Source organism: Clinocottus analis, unplaced genomic scaffold (assembly GCF_023055335.1).
Source record: "Clinocottus analis isolate CAN_PGR_092001 unplaced genomic scaffold, fCliAna1.0.p SCAF_14, whole genome shotgun sequence".
Classification (NCBI taxonomy): Eukaryota; Metazoa; Chordata; class Actinopteri; order Perciformes; family Cottidae; genus Clinocottus; species Clinocottus analis.
Genome location: NW_027175865.1, coordinates 585,001 through 600,000, shown reverse-complemented (window position 1 = coordinate 600,000; position 15,000 = coordinate 585,001). Strand labels below are relative to the sequence as shown.

Here is a 15,000-nt window from a genome sequence, read left to right as displayed (position 1 = left end):
TTTTTCTCTCTCAACTTCTATTAGAATATTAAATATTTATTTAAAACAGATTAATTTGACTGAAATCTGGAGCTGTGGAACATTTATTTTGAAAATCCCAAGCTTGCAATTAAAGAAATATTTCCTATTTTTGATAAAAGTATTTGAATTGTTTTTGTGTGCTTGAATATAAAATACAAACCAGCGTCTTCGTCATCATGAAATAAAAAGCAGCGTCTTCGTCATCAGATGCACATCGTATGCTACGATTTTATTATTTAGCCAAAACAGCCGGTTTACATAGAAAATAGGAACATTTGACATAATACAGGATGCTCAGAGCCAGAAAGAAACACAAGAAACAAAACATGTTGCCATGACAGGAGTGTGTGTGTGTGTGTGTGTGTGTAGCAATAGATTATTCTGATGCCTTCTGGGTAATGAAGTCTTTAGACGTCGACCTGCTTCAGGCTGAAACCTGATTCAGTGACATTTCATTATCAGATCAGCAAATTTGACTGAAATGAGATTGAAAAATGTCTTCACGATGCGTTCAAGGCCGGTGGGAAATGTCACCGAGTCGGTTAACGGTGTTTTTACATTCATGTGCTGTTTTGTTAAAAATTAAAATAAAACAATGGAAACTTTATTTGTACACAAACTCAACAAACAACACGTTGACCATCATCATAATGCAGCCGAGCTGTGATTATTACTCCATTTAAAATGTTTCCATCGTCCAAATTAGTACCCAAAAAAAAACAATTATGCTTAAATTAAGACTTCATTCATAATTTCTTTCCCCGTCAAAGAATATTTGATTATTCTTAACACACGCAGTTATGTTGTATCTGATTTATCGATCAATTATTGGTTTCCTGTTTTTAAATGTTCCAGCAATAAAGAACATCGTGTGCACACACTATACTGAGTTTTGGTTCTTGAGCATTAATACTGTGTTTTAATCCCAAACGCTTCCCCATAATCCCGTCTGCCACTTCATATTTGTCGGGGAAATAAATGAAATCAAAATAAAAGCTTTTGATTTGACCCCTGATGGTCGACACCGCTCGCAGATCCTTTTGATGGTTGGCTTTTTAAAAACCATCGCAGAGAGAAAGACAATCTGACGGAATCTTCAGAAAGAAGAAAGTATCTTATTTTAGCTATAATGTAAGTAGAAGTGTCGTAAGTAGAAATGTCGTAAGTAGAAGTATCGTAAGTAAAAGTGTCGTAAGTAAAAGTGTCGTAAGTAGAAGTGTCGTAAGTAGAAGTATCGTAAGTAGAAGTGTCGTAAGTAGAAGTGTCGTAAGTAGAAATGTCGTAAGTAGAAGTATCGTAAGTAGAAATGTCGTAAGTAGAAGTATCGTAAGTAGAAGTGTCGTAAGTAGAAGTATCGTAAGTGAAAGTGTCGTAAGTAGAAGTGTCGTAAGTAGAAGTGTCGTAAGTGAAAGTGTCGTAAGTAGAAGTGTCGTAAGTAGAAGTGTCGTAAGTGAAAGTGTCGTGAGTAGAAGTGTCGTAAGTAGAAGTGTCGTAAGTGAAAGTGTCGTAAGTAGAAGTGTCGTAAGTAGAAGTGTCGTAAGTGAAAGTGTCGTAAGTAGAAGTATCGTAAGTAGAAGTGTCGTAAGTAAAAGTGTCGTAAGTAGAAATGTCGTAAGTAGAAGTATCGTGAGTAGAAGTGTCGTAAGTAGAAGTGTCGTAAGTAGAAGTGTCGTAAGTGAAAGTGTCGTAAGTGAAAGTGTCGTAAGTAGAAGTATCGTAAGTAGAAGTATCGTGAGTAGAAGTATCGTAAGTAGAAGTATCGTGAGTAGCTGAGTGACTGAAAGGTCGTATTTTACATAAAATGGCGGGCCAATTATTTTTTCATGTGTCATTTCATGAATGTTTTTTAATTATTAATCATCGGAGGACAATTTAATTCAGATTCAGCTCTTTCTAGAGAGAATAAAATACAATAAAATAAACGTTTTAACATGTACTGTAAGAGATTTGGCAACTTGTCTCAAAAGTAAAGGCTAAATGTAGACACACACACACGCACACGCACACGCACACACACACACACACACACACAGGCTCCAACAGTCAGCTTCATATGCTTGTCATCGCATCAGCTACATGATTGTATTCGGTAACCTGAGGTAAAAGAAATGAATAAAAAACAGAGTAAAAAAAAGAAAAAGGCTTCAGTCAAACTGCTGTGGCACAAAATATGAAACATTATTGATTATTGATCCCTGCAGGGGAAACACTGAGCTTGTGGCATCTAAAACACATTCTGCTCCTGAAGAAGCAGAACAACCGAAGACAAAACAAATAGTTCCAGTAGAAGAAAGAAAAAAGCTGACTATTCAATCTCTAAAAAAAAGAAAGAAAAAAAGACAACATGCATATTAAATATATTTGTTAATATGTTTCATATGCTCAACGGGACGTGTGGGAGTTTAGAAACGTGTAAAAGCCACAAAAACAAAATGTCTGAAAACATTTAAAAAATGGATAATAATAAAAGTGACCTTGCGATGACGCTATTAACAGTAATTATTCTAACGGGGAAAGTTTCGTCTATTTCGGCTCGTTGACGCTAGTTACCCGCAAACAACCGGCTCCTCGGGCTATTTGACATTTATTGATTACAAGCTATTACAGGCCGATAAATATATATTTGTCGCGGTTGTACATGAATATCAGTGCACGGCCGGTTACGCTAGTGTTGCGCTCGCGACCGTTTAGCTAACGGAGGATTTTCAGTCGGTTTCGCGCTAAAAGTCCTGGCGCCATGATGGAGGTCAACGGAGGTGCAGAAACGTTTCAGTCTCATGAACTGGATTTGTTGCTCGCTTCTGCTAAAATATATAATTTAACAAACTATTTGTGTTTAGCTAACGAGCAGACAACACTGTGTAAAAATACACTTTTACTTGAGGATGATTTTCAATGCACTGAATTATTTGGTGTGAAATAACAATTACTGACTATTTATCAGTTGAATATTAATTTATTAATATGTATTTGCAAATGTAACGTCCAACTAAAGCCGTCAGATAAATATAAAGAAGTAAAATTATAATTCTACTGAGATTGATTCATTTAATTTACCGGTGTATGTTGATATTTTAGGTAATAATGAGGTAGCAAAACATTTGAGATCTTCTAATTTTTCTTCCCAATACAGATTCCAATAGCTGAACTTGAGTACAGAGCTGTTAGCTGTTAGCCGTTAGCTGTTAGCTGTTCCCTCGCGAATACCTCAAATAAATACAACAGTTTACAATACGCGTTTTTACAGCAACATAAAATAAGTTAATGTTTCTCGACAGAAGCTAAATTTTGCCAATTTTTTTCCTTTTTTTATTGAATGAAGCTTGAACGTATCACAATGCAATGCGACCTCCGTACGTTAGCGGTTAGCTCCGTTATTGAGCAAAGCAGGACGGCGCTGCTATCGGCTAACGTAAACTAGCGCTCCTCTGGCAGATTTCAGGCACAAATTTATTGCATTATCATTGAAAATCTAGCATGTTTTGACATCGTTTGCACATGTGGGGTACAAATTGGGTACCAAAATCATTTTTAGGAGAGTAATCACGCTCTGAGCTAACGACCTCCAACATGGCCGCCGGAGTGTTTAAAACCACCTGAAGAATCGCTCCAAAATCCGGACGGTTGGTGTTTGATGGCTAGTAAGCACAGATAGTTTAGGACTAAAGCAAAGCCAGATCCCAGACTAGTAAAGCGGTTCTGTTTCCGAATAAAACTGTACACTTCACGCTGGAACCAACAGTTCCCTGGATCTTCATTTTCGGAGGCGCGTACTTTGTAATTTGTCCAGTCCAGAAAACGTCCAAATTCATCGGTTTAAAATACGTTTAAATGACACATTTCGGCACGGCGTCCCGATACCGAAGGCCTCGATCCGTTTCCATCTGTGCCAACTAAGTACAGCTCACCACCGGCACACTGGCTTCACTACAAACAGACCAACACACGGAATCCACATTACTCCAATTACTAATGCTAAGTAGTAACACGGAAACCTGTGGTGACGACCTCCGTCGCGACCGCGGACTCGGAGGCGTCTGCTCACGACACAGCCGGTGGATTTAAAGAAAACCTGGAGGCCGACAAAGTCCCATCACGTCCGTCTCCGTCTGAGGATTTTGAGTTTTTGGACAGGAATTAAATGCAAATTGCAAGAAAAAAAGGTAAATAAATTCTGACAGCATCTCAGATTTGATTGGAGGAACGGACAGAAGATTTAATCTGGCACCTTGTCGGCATCTGCGGCTTTTTATGATCCACTGCTGGGATGTTACGCACTTGTAAATCTAATTTAAAAAGCCAAAATGTTTGTTTATACTGGGGCAAAAAGAACATGCAGGTTAATCTACCATATGCAGTGTTAATAATCTTTAATATGCTAACATATACAAATACTCTTTATTCTCTGTCCAACACCCCATTTATGTTTTAGTTGTTTTTTTTACAGGAAAAAAAACAATTATAAAAATCCAGCATAATTTCAATTAAATAGAGAATATTTAAGTTAAATTCAGCCTTTTTAGGGCTTTTGGCACCTTTTAGTGTAAATGGGAGACCAAGGAGATGTGAAAAGAAACGCGTGACAAACAAAACGTACAAACACGTCAAAATATAAATATGTACATACAATTAATGATTTGATCTTTTTTGAAAATACTCCCGTCAATCCTTCCAGAATTTTCTTAAATTTTCATCTTTTGTCATTTCCTTCCAATAGAACGTTAACATTTTTACCCAACGTGTCGTTTAAGAAGTCGCTGCTACAACTTTTGTGTTTTTTTCGATAAAGACGAGGACGTCCTCGCTGAAGTTGCCCAGTGCGGCTGATCTCGGATCAGCGCCGGCAGAAACCTCGAGCCGCTCGAGAGCGAAGATCCAGCGGGTTTTTCAACAAAGAGTTAAAGGGTCAAGTGCTTCAAATTCGTGGTATCAACAAGTCGATTGAGGTCTAAATCTGCTGTTGGATGAATTCTAAACCCAGACAACAACTTCTTCTTCTTCTTACTCGCATCAGTTTTGATCGTTTTTCCCTTTTTGAGTCTGGATCAGTTCAGAAAAGAGATTTTCAAACCGTGTGTGCGTGCAAACGAAGGGGTTGTCCTCCCGAATTTCAACAACTTCTCCTTGGTCAAAAAGAAAAGGCGAGAGTGCTTGAAAGTTTGTTCTTTTGACCTGGTTGTTGTTGAAATTGTGTACCGTAAAAGTCAGGTTACGAGCAGCCACCTCCTTCCATGCTAGCTCCCCGCTTTAGCTAGCTAGCGCTGCACCACTAACTCCCTGGTAGCTGACCGACAACCACTGAAGGTAGCGGGACCAGCCCCGGCTCGACGCCCGACTCGGACAGCGGGTATGCGGGTTGTAGCAGCAGCAGCTAGCGGGGAGCTAGCAGCAGTGCTAGCTTGCTACAGTGGGAACACCCATTGAAGGTAGGAGCGGCTCGTAACCCGACTTTTACGGTGATTTTTGCCATTAACTCCCCGATCAAATATCACTGCAGAAGGTCTGTTTGCTAATTCCTAAACTGATCCCTGATCAGAGTCCCTGGGCAACCTCGGCATACCTCCCATTCGCGTTAACTTGTTGATACCCATTTTGCGTCCCTTTCCGAGAGCATATATGCCCATGGGGACGCAAAATGGCTCAAGTCGAAAACTGACGCCCATTTTCCCGTCTCAGTAAATGCACGGCGCCGACCGGTCATTGGTCGACGTCCTCTTGAGCCTGACGCCTCGTCGGATGGCCACCAGAAAATCCTCCACCTCGACGTATTCCGACTCCTCCAGGAGTTCCGGGAGGGGCTGGCGCTCCCACTCCGCTGCCGGCCGGCCGCCACCGCCACCGCCACCGGGCTGCGGCGGCGGGGTCGGGGGGTCCGACCCCTCGCTCGGGCGCCCTCGGGTCTCCCACGGGCCAGCGGCTCTCGGCGTGGTCGCGGGGCTCAGCGGGCTTCGGGCCGTCGCGTTCCCGTCCTCGGACGCCGCCCTGCCGGGGAAACCCGGGTGCTCCGGCACGGTGGGGGTCTTCACCGGGATCATGGGGGGCTTGATGGGTATGGGGCCCAGGCCGAGTCCGGAGGGCCGGCGCAGGTTGGGCTTGGAGGACGGCGTCCGCCGGATGGTGGCGACCCCCGGGGTGACGACGGCCGAGGGGTTGCAGGGCAGCCCGGCGGTGGAGGCCGGGCGCTTGGACTGGAACATGCGGCGGTAGGACTGAGTGATGTCGCTGTTCCTCGGGATGGTGGACGACTTGTCAAAGTCCTGCTGGGGATCCCCGTCGTGGTCCGCTCCCACGGAGTAGTAGTCGCAGTCCGACACTGGAGGCGACAATAACAACAACAACAACAACAAGCCCGTCACACGTCTGGACGCAAAATGACTTGTCATCGTCTCTGAAGAGGAAAAACTCTTCAAAATGTGTGTATGTGTGTGCTAAAGTTTGTGTGTGTGTATACCTTGTGAGGGCATGGTGTCCTCTGAGCAGCAGGGTGTGTGTGTGTATATAGATGTGTGTGTGTGTGTGTGTGTGTGTACCTTGTGAGGGCATAGTGTCCTCTGAGCAGCAGGGTGTGTGTGTATAGATGTGTGTGTGTGTACCTTGTGAGGGTATGGTGTCCTCTAAGCAGCAGGGTGTGTGTGTGTGTATATAGAAGTGTGTGTGTACCTTGTGAGGGTATGGTGTCCTCTGAGCAGCAGGGTGTGTGTGTGTGTGTGTGTACCTTGTGAGGGCATAGTGTCCTCTGAGCAGCAGGGTGTGTGTGTGTGTCTGTGTGTGTGTGTACCTTGTGAGGGTATGGTGTCCTCTGAGCAGCAGGGTGTGTGTGTCTGGCTGCTGTAGCCGCTGGACCCCTGCAGGGAGTCTCTGCTGGACCCGGTGATGTCGAGGCGGAGGCCTCGGGCCAGCGCGCGGGCCAGCTCCTCGTGGGTCTCGCGGTCCTCCTGCAGGGTTCAACGTAGTCTTTCAATCTCGAACTCGACCCCAAACACACCTGGAGTGTGTCGACTACTTGTTTTACCAAGTCATGTGACACAAAAGCCCTCTGACCTTGTGTGATGTCACAGAGTGGTTTCCCTTCAGCCCCTGAGGCTCCTCCCCCCTCGCGGGGACGTCGGCGCCCTGGTGGCTGCTGGGATCTGTAGTGTCTCTCCGGTTCCTCTTCAGGGTCTGGACCATCGACTGCTCATACGGTCCTGGTTTAGCCCAGTCCTACGCAGAGAGGGACACTTCCTGGTTTGTTCTTTATTAAATCATTACACACGCATTTATGTATTTATTATTATTATTATTATTATTATAATATATTTTAATTTATTCACATATTTGTCCATTTATATATATTTTTATTGTATTTATATATTACATATTTACATGTATTTATATATATATATATATATATATATATATATATATATATATATATATATATATATATTACATTTATTTTATTTTTATCTACATTTTTCTTTTAATTCATGTATATTTTTGCATGTTAATAAATATATATAATTTTTAAAAATATATTATTGGAGTTACTTTTGTTGTGAATTTGTAATTTATATTTACTTTTTTTTAGAAACAACACAATAAAATTAAGATTTGTCGGATGTTGGACATTTTGGATATCAATTATAGTTTTCAGTATATAATAATATATAACATACATATTAAAGTATAAGACTTTTAAATATTTACATCATCTTTTAGTGTGACTTTAAATTTCCAGACAAAAGGGTTAGGGTGGGGTTAGAAAAGAAGAACTCATAAAATGAAAGAGTGGAAGACAGGAGCAGGATAAAAAAAGAGGAGAAGGAAGAGGACAGGAGGATCAAACCTTCCAGGACGGGACTCTGGACGGCGAGGTCGCTCCGGGGCCGAGGGGCGGGGCCTCTCCCGATTGGCCGGAGCCCGAGCGAGGCCACGCCCACGTGGGGGAAACGCACGAATAGGAGGGCGAGGAGATGGGTGAGGAGGAGGAGGAGGTGAAGTATGGAGGGTGGAGGTGGAGGTGGAGGTGGGGGTCCGGCGGCTGCAGTGCCGCTCCGTGCAGACAGAGGGCGCCGGGGAGCTCGAGACCGACTGACAACTGATGGCGAGCGGATGAAGGAGAAAAGAATAAATAAATGAAAGATGTGACGACTGACGATGTGAAAACTTGAGGGAGGAGGAGCTCGGCCATATTTGTCTCTGTTTTATTCTCCACTACCCAGCATGCACCTGGCCTTCACAGAGCCTTGGACCCCCGGGTTTTAGGATCAAGGATAAAATACCAACATGTGCTTTATTGAAGCTTTTAATTATTCAGAAATATGTGTGTGTGTGTGTGTGTGTGTGTGTGTGTGTGTGTCTGTGTGTGTGTGTGTGTGTGTGTGTGTTCACGTGTAGATGTTCACCTGTTGCAGCCCAGATTGGGGCTCGTTGTGTGAGGGTGAGGAAGATGAGGAAGAGGAAGGCTCCTCAGATAAAGGGGAGACACACGACTGCAGCGGAGCCATGCAAAGCACACACACACAGACACACACACACAGACACACACACACGCACACACAGACACACACACACACGCGCACACACACACACACACACACACACAGAGCCAGCAGCGCAGAGATAAACAGACAGAAGAAGAGCAGAGGAGCGAACATGTTAGTCAATAAAAAAGCAACAGAATCTCAGCAAAGTGAAAGTAAAGCGACAGAACAAACAAAGAAAACGAAGAAGAAGAAGAAAAGACAGGAAGCGGCTTCAGCAGGAGGGAGGAGGAGCTAAAGGTGAAGCACACAACACACATCATAAATAATATACAGTCAGACGCATCATTCTTTCCACATGTGTGTCACGAGACTTTAAAGCTACGAAAACCAACGTGTTGTGTTGATTCTGGCGCCCCCTGTGGATGAAGGTGGTAGTGCCTCCTGAGCACCAGGGTCCCTTTAAAAAAACTTGTTTTGCTGAAATATAATAATAAGAATAACTGATTTTCTGCAACCTGTTTTTTTGTGCTCAGTGAACACACACAGACACACACACACCCTCACACACACACACACACACACACACCCTCACACACACACTCTCTCTCTCTTACCTGGGCGCTCTCCGGTGGCATGGGAGAGGGCGACTTGGACTGGGTGGACTGGTTGAACTGGAAGGCGTCCTGGGAGATGAAGCCAGAGTCGTGGGAGGAGATGGAGGAGAGGCGGGGGGGCTGCTGGGGCAGCACCGAGGAAGACGAGGACGAAGAGGCGCGGTAGCGGAAGTGAGCGGTGGGGGAGTGGCAGTGGGAGCCGCTGGAGCGAGAGTCACTGCTGTTCACGCTGTTCAGGCTGCTGCAGGGGGAGGACATGTCGCATGTTAGGTCTGGAGGCAGAGCTGCAGGTCCACCGGTGGCCACCGGGGGGCAGCAGAGCACCAACCTGCACATGCTGGACTTCCTGGATACGGTGGTGCTCGGCGACGAGGGCGGAGTCTGGTAGGTCCAGGTGCTCTCTGAGCCCTTCAGGTCCACGATCACCTGCGGGGACACGAGGAGGGCTCAGGGAGGAGTGTGTGTGTGTGTGTGTGTGTGTGTGTGTGTGTGTGTGTGTGTGTGTGTGTGTGTGTGTGTGTGTGTGTGTGTGTGTGTGTGCGTGCGTTTGTGTGTGTGTGTGTGTACCTGCTCGCTGGAGGCCGGCAGCTTGTGAGGGTCCATGGTCAGAGCCTTCAGGTCGTCGGTCAGAGTCTGCAGGTGAGTGATCTCCCCGAGCATGGACATCTCCTCCTCCTGACACATGAACACATGAACACATGAACGCATGAAAACCTGAGTGCATGAATACATGAGAGCATGAATACATGAGAGCATGAACATATAAGCGCGTGAACACATGAGAGCATGAACATATAAACATATGAGTGCACGAATACATAAACATGAACACATGAGAACATGAATACATGAACTCATCAACACATAAATACACATCAGCACATAAATACATGAACACATGAGCACATGAACACATATATACATGAACACATGAGCACATGAATACATGAACACAAACATGAACACATGAGCACACATGAACATATGAACGCATGAATACACATGAACACATGGACACATGAATACATGAGTGCATGTAAATAAAGTAATTATCTACCGATCATGAACACATAAACATGAACACATGAAAACATGAACTCAACAAACGCATGAGCACATTGACACATGGGCGCATGAACACATGAACTCATGAAGACATGAACGCACTAACACCTAGATGCATGAACATGAACACATGAACTGACCACAACGGGCTTCAGCATGAACACATGAACATGAACACATGAACTGACCACGACGGGCTTCAGCATGAACACATGAACATGAACACATGAACTGACCACGACGGGCTTCAGCATGGACACGAAGCAGCAGAAGCGGCTCCTCTCCTCCACCAGCGACCTCCTCACCGCCTGCTTCTCCGTCTCCTCCAGCAGGAAGAACTTATCACTGACTTCCTGCAGCGCCGAGTCCAGCTGGGGCTGCAGGTCCCCACGGCCTGCACACACACACACACACACACACACACACACACACACACACACACACACACACGCACACACGTTGATGATGGTTGTGTTGTTCCTTTTACGTTGTGTAGTTGTGGATGTCGAGCGCTAAAGAAAAAAGAAGGCGACCTACCGAATACATCCGCTGGACAGAGCAGTGCATGATGGGACATCGCAGGATGAGGAGGGAGCAGTGCATGATGGGACATCGCAGGATGAGGAGGGAGCAGTGCATGATGGGACATCGCAGGATGAGGAGGGAGGAAATGAAAAAAAAAACATGGTATTAGTACATGGAGAAAGTACTCAGAGCTTAAAAGTAGCAATACTACAAAAAATGAACGGACAGACGGACCAATCAGGCGGCGAGGGGGCGTGGCTTAGCCGTGTGTTTCCTCATATAAAGAGCAGCAGAGTTTGATTGACAGACGGTTCACGCAATCACCTATTTTTTACATTTTTTTAGTGCCGGCTTATCGGGAGGTTGTGCGTAGCAAACCGCCGTGACAAACACACACACACACACACACACACACACACACACACACACAATAAAGCTGCTGCTCATTGAAACACAATCATTTCAAAAAGAGATCACAAACCTTTCTTTGCTTTCTTCTGCAGCTTCAGAGTGTCTGAAGATCTCTTCTTGATCTCCTGACGGGCCTTCTTGTACTCTGCAGACACACACACACACACACACACACACACACACACACACACACACACACACACACAGATGAACACACAGTTTGAGGCTTGTAAGGAAACAGTAGAGACATGTTTCTTTGTTTGATACATGATGTATGAACCGCACGGTGTCTGATTTCACTTGTTGTCTCCGTGTGTGTGTGTGTGTGTGTGTGTGTCTGTGTGTGTGTGAGTGTGTGCGCGTGTGTGTTCACCGGGTTGTGTACCTTTGGCATGGTCTTTGTCCAGAGTGTTGGCGACTCTCTTCCACTCCTCCGTCTGTTCCTGTAGAGGGTTGATCAGACAGTCCAGGAACACCCTGCACACACACACACACACACACACACACACACACACACACACACACACACACACACACACACGTCTGAAAACACAAGTCCACCATATCTGCTACATAATAATAATAATAAAAGACCAAAAAACTACTACTCTTAATATTTATTTTAATCATAAATAATATATACAGATAATATTAATAGCTATTATTAACTTTATTAGTATCATTAATTAATGTATATTTTATCAATGTAAATAATGTATACAAATAATATGAATTAATTAATCTGTAATTAGTAACGACGGTAAAATCAGTTTTTCTTTCAGCGTACGTATCAGAACGTTCCAAATATTAATTTAATAAAACTAAAAGAGTTAATGGACTCATGCAGAGGAAGAGGAGGAAGAGGAGGAAGGTGATGAAGAGGAAGAGGAGGAAAAGGACTAAAGAGCAGACACGGAGGAAGAGGAGAAAGAAAAAGGAGGCTACGAAATGAACGAGTGATGGAGGAAGAGGAGGAGCACACACAGACACACACACAGACACACACACAGACACACACACAGACACACACACACACACACACACACACACACGCACACACACACACTCACATGGAGAACTGCCTCAGCTTGGCCTCGATGCTGCGGTGCCTCATGCACATCCTGGTGAGGGCGGAGCCGATGTCTCTGGTTCCTCCTGGAAGCAGAACACAGACGTTCTGTCAGAACCCAGAAACTGACCACTTCCTGTCCACGAGACGAGGTCAGAGGTCAGATGTCGCCTTGCTCAAGGACACTGTGGCGGGGCCACTGCAGCAGAGCCACGGGCACCCGAGGGTGCCGGATGCCCCCCCTCCCCTCCTCCACCCGACAGAGTCCAAACACACCTTCATCCTCCTTCACGTCTGTTTTTCTACATTTACCATCTGACGTCTTCTGCAGCTCTTCTTTACAGGATGTCCATGAAGGCCCCGCGAGGCCGGTCACAAGTGTCTGTGTGTGTGTGTGTGTGTGTGTGTGTGTCTGGGGTGGTGAGCACTGCATTGCACCACTGACACCTCTTCCTCTCTCCACATGTCCTCCTCCTCTTCCTCGCTCTGTCTCTTGCACATCTCTCTCTCTCTCTCTCTCTCTCTCTCTCTCTCTCTCTCTCTCTCTCTCTCTCTCTCTCTCTCTCTCTCTCTCTCTCTCTCTCTCTCTCTCTCTCTCTCTCTCTCTCTCTCTCTCCTCCGCTGTTAAAAAAGAAGGAAACCGGCAGAGAATCATCATTTAAGACGGAGTTCATATTTAATTTAATTTAATTATCGTTAATAGGTTTTGTTGAATCGAGGCGGAAACTTGTGAATTAATAAAAGACAAAAATATTAAATGTGATGTTGTCATTGTTGAGATTTTACTTTGTTTAAAATGTACACATGTTTGTGTTGACACACACACACGCACACACACACACACACACACACACACACACACACACACACACACACACACACACACACACACACACACACACTAAACCACTGGCCTTACTGGGAGGATGTATTTCTGGCCTACAGGGACGTTACGACTGGAGAACTATTTTTGAGAATTGGAGCATGATGAAGAGGAGAAGAGGAAGAAAGAAGGGCAGGAAAAAACCATGAAGAAGAAGAAGAAGAAGAAGAAGAAGAAGAAGAAGAAAACATGTTGATTTCAAACTTAAAATCCGGCGATGTGTTTATTTCCATGTTCTCGTGTGATCTCACGCTGACGGCGTGTTCGTGTTCGTGAAGGTGTGATGTCACAGCGAGCTGCCGCCTGATTGGCTGACCTGCAGACAGCAGGAAGCAGCTGCTGCTCAGACAGCTGCATGAAGCTGCTGAGCGTTGCATCATCTCTCTCTCTCTCCCTCCCTCTTCCTCTCTCTCTCTCTCTCTCTCTCTCTCTCTCTCTCTCTCTCTCTCTCTCTCTCTCCCTCCCTCCCTCCCTCCCTCTCTCTCTCTCTCTCTCTCTCTCTGCACCCACAAGGTCACTTTACCACTTCAACACGTCTCACATAAACACGAGCTCCCGACCGGCTCTTTAAAGATATAACACGCTTATGACACGTTAATAACACATTCATAACACGTTCATAACACGATTGCTCAGGTGGTCGCAGGGCGTTCGCGCCCTCGGTTTCACCTCGCAGGCTTTGTGTGTTTGCTCAAGAAGATGTGATTTTTAAAAAAAAGAAAAAAGGGATAAAATACCACAAAGATGATCACGAGAGGACGAGTGGAAACCAACCGAAGCCTCACGGGTGAAGAGGGAGGAAGAGGAAGAGGAGGAGGAAGAGGAGGAGGAGGAAGAGGAGGAAGACACCGAATTCCTCAAAGCTCCTCGGAGGTCGACGGGGTCGTACGGTCCTGGAATACCAACCAGCAGCAGGGAGGGGAGCAGGCCGGAGATGCCAGTGTTGGGATGCCTTCAGAGAGTGTGTGTGTGTGTGTGTGTGTGTGTGTGTGTGTGTGTGTGTGTGTGTGCTTTACAGTACAGTCTTAGCATTCTTTAAATAGCCGTCTCCCGTTACCGGAGGATCGGTTCCCAGCGTCACGTCTCCGTGTCGTCGCTGCACACGACGGACGATCAGATCTTTTGAACTCCACTTTGTGTTTTTACAACTCTGCAGAATCAAAGTTTCGTTGAGACGCGTTGAAGTGGCCGCAGGAAACATATCTGGTGGAATCATTTGAATTATTTATCTCAAAACGGCCGACATTAGGCCATTACTCTGAAGGTCAAAAGGTCACCGGAGTCTGAACAGGTGGAAGGTCGAGGCTCAACGTCGGGTCTTTTATTTTGAAATCATTTAAATCTCTTTCCAATAATCTAAAGCGTTTACACGCCTCATGTTGTTATGTGTCTAACACACACACACACACACACACACACACACACACACACGTTAATTAAAGTAATATATTTGAGGATTAAAGTCAAATATTACTATTATTGAAACTTTATCGACAAAAAGCTGCAGTGACGACGGATCAACATCACAGAGTTTTATGAACGAATGAATCGTTTCACGTCTAAAAGATATAGAAAATATAAAATAACCAGAATTTAAAGCAAGGTCATAAATCACTTGATTGGTCGAAGCAAAAACAATCAAAACCAAAATATATCTGACAAACAACGATGTGAAATATTAAATAAAATAAATGAAGCGTCTCTCGTCTCCACTTGAACTTTAAAAACATTCGTCAGCTTCTCGATGTTCACGGGAGGAGACGACGAGCAGCTGAGCAAACAGCACCGAGCAACTGGCTCACACACACACACACACACACACACACACACACACACACACACACTTCGATCAGAGGAACTGGAATGCAGAAACTAAACCGTGTCGAAATCAGCAGCATCGTTCGCTTCCTCGCCGAGTCTCATCCAACACACACACACACACAC

At 44.9% G+C, this 15,000-nt stretch overlaps 1 protein-coding gene across 3 annotated transcripts in view; it reads right to left on the bottom strand.

The window, feature by feature from the left end:
• Positions 1 to 226: 226 nt before the first annotated feature.
• LOC137784435 (protein MTSS 1-like) overlaps positions 227 to 15,000 on the bottom strand; it is a 24,675-nt gene continuing 9,901 nt past the window's right edge. The window contains exons 1-13 of one of the 3 annotated variants that reach the window (XM_068575071.1): positions 12,486 to 13,408; positions 12,175 to 12,259; positions 11,490 to 11,581; positions 11,175 to 11,249; positions 10,706 to 10,717; positions 10,405 to 10,562; positions 9,671 to 9,778; positions 9,432 to 9,529; positions 9,104 to 9,344; positions 8,409 to 8,495; positions 7,063 to 7,224; positions 6,800 to 6,956; positions 227 to 6,334 (exon numbers count right to left, since the gene is read on the bottom strand). In XM_068575071.1, coding sequence (XP_068431172.1) covers positions 5,694 to 6,334; positions 6,800 to 6,956; positions 7,063 to 7,224; positions 8,409 to 8,495; positions 9,104 to 9,344; positions 9,432 to 9,529; positions 9,671 to 9,778; positions 10,405 to 10,562; positions 10,706 to 10,717; positions 11,175 to 11,249; positions 11,490 to 11,581; positions 12,175 to 12,259; positions 12,486 to 12,831 — 2,262 coding nt within the window. In that variant the 5' untranslated portion in view covers positions 12,832 to 13,408 and the 3' untranslated portion in view covers positions 227 to 5,693. Of the gene's footprint in view, positions 6,335 to 6,799; positions 6,957 to 7,062; positions 7,225 to 7,849; positions 8,102 to 8,408; positions 8,496 to 9,103; positions 9,345 to 9,431; positions 9,530 to 9,670; positions 9,779 to 10,404; positions 10,563 to 10,705; positions 10,718 to 11,174; positions 11,250 to 11,489; positions 11,582 to 12,174; positions 12,260 to 12,485; positions 13,409 to 15,000 lie in introns of those variants that run through there. The other 2 variants (XM_068575070.1, XM_068575073.1) reach the window with 2 other exon arrangements.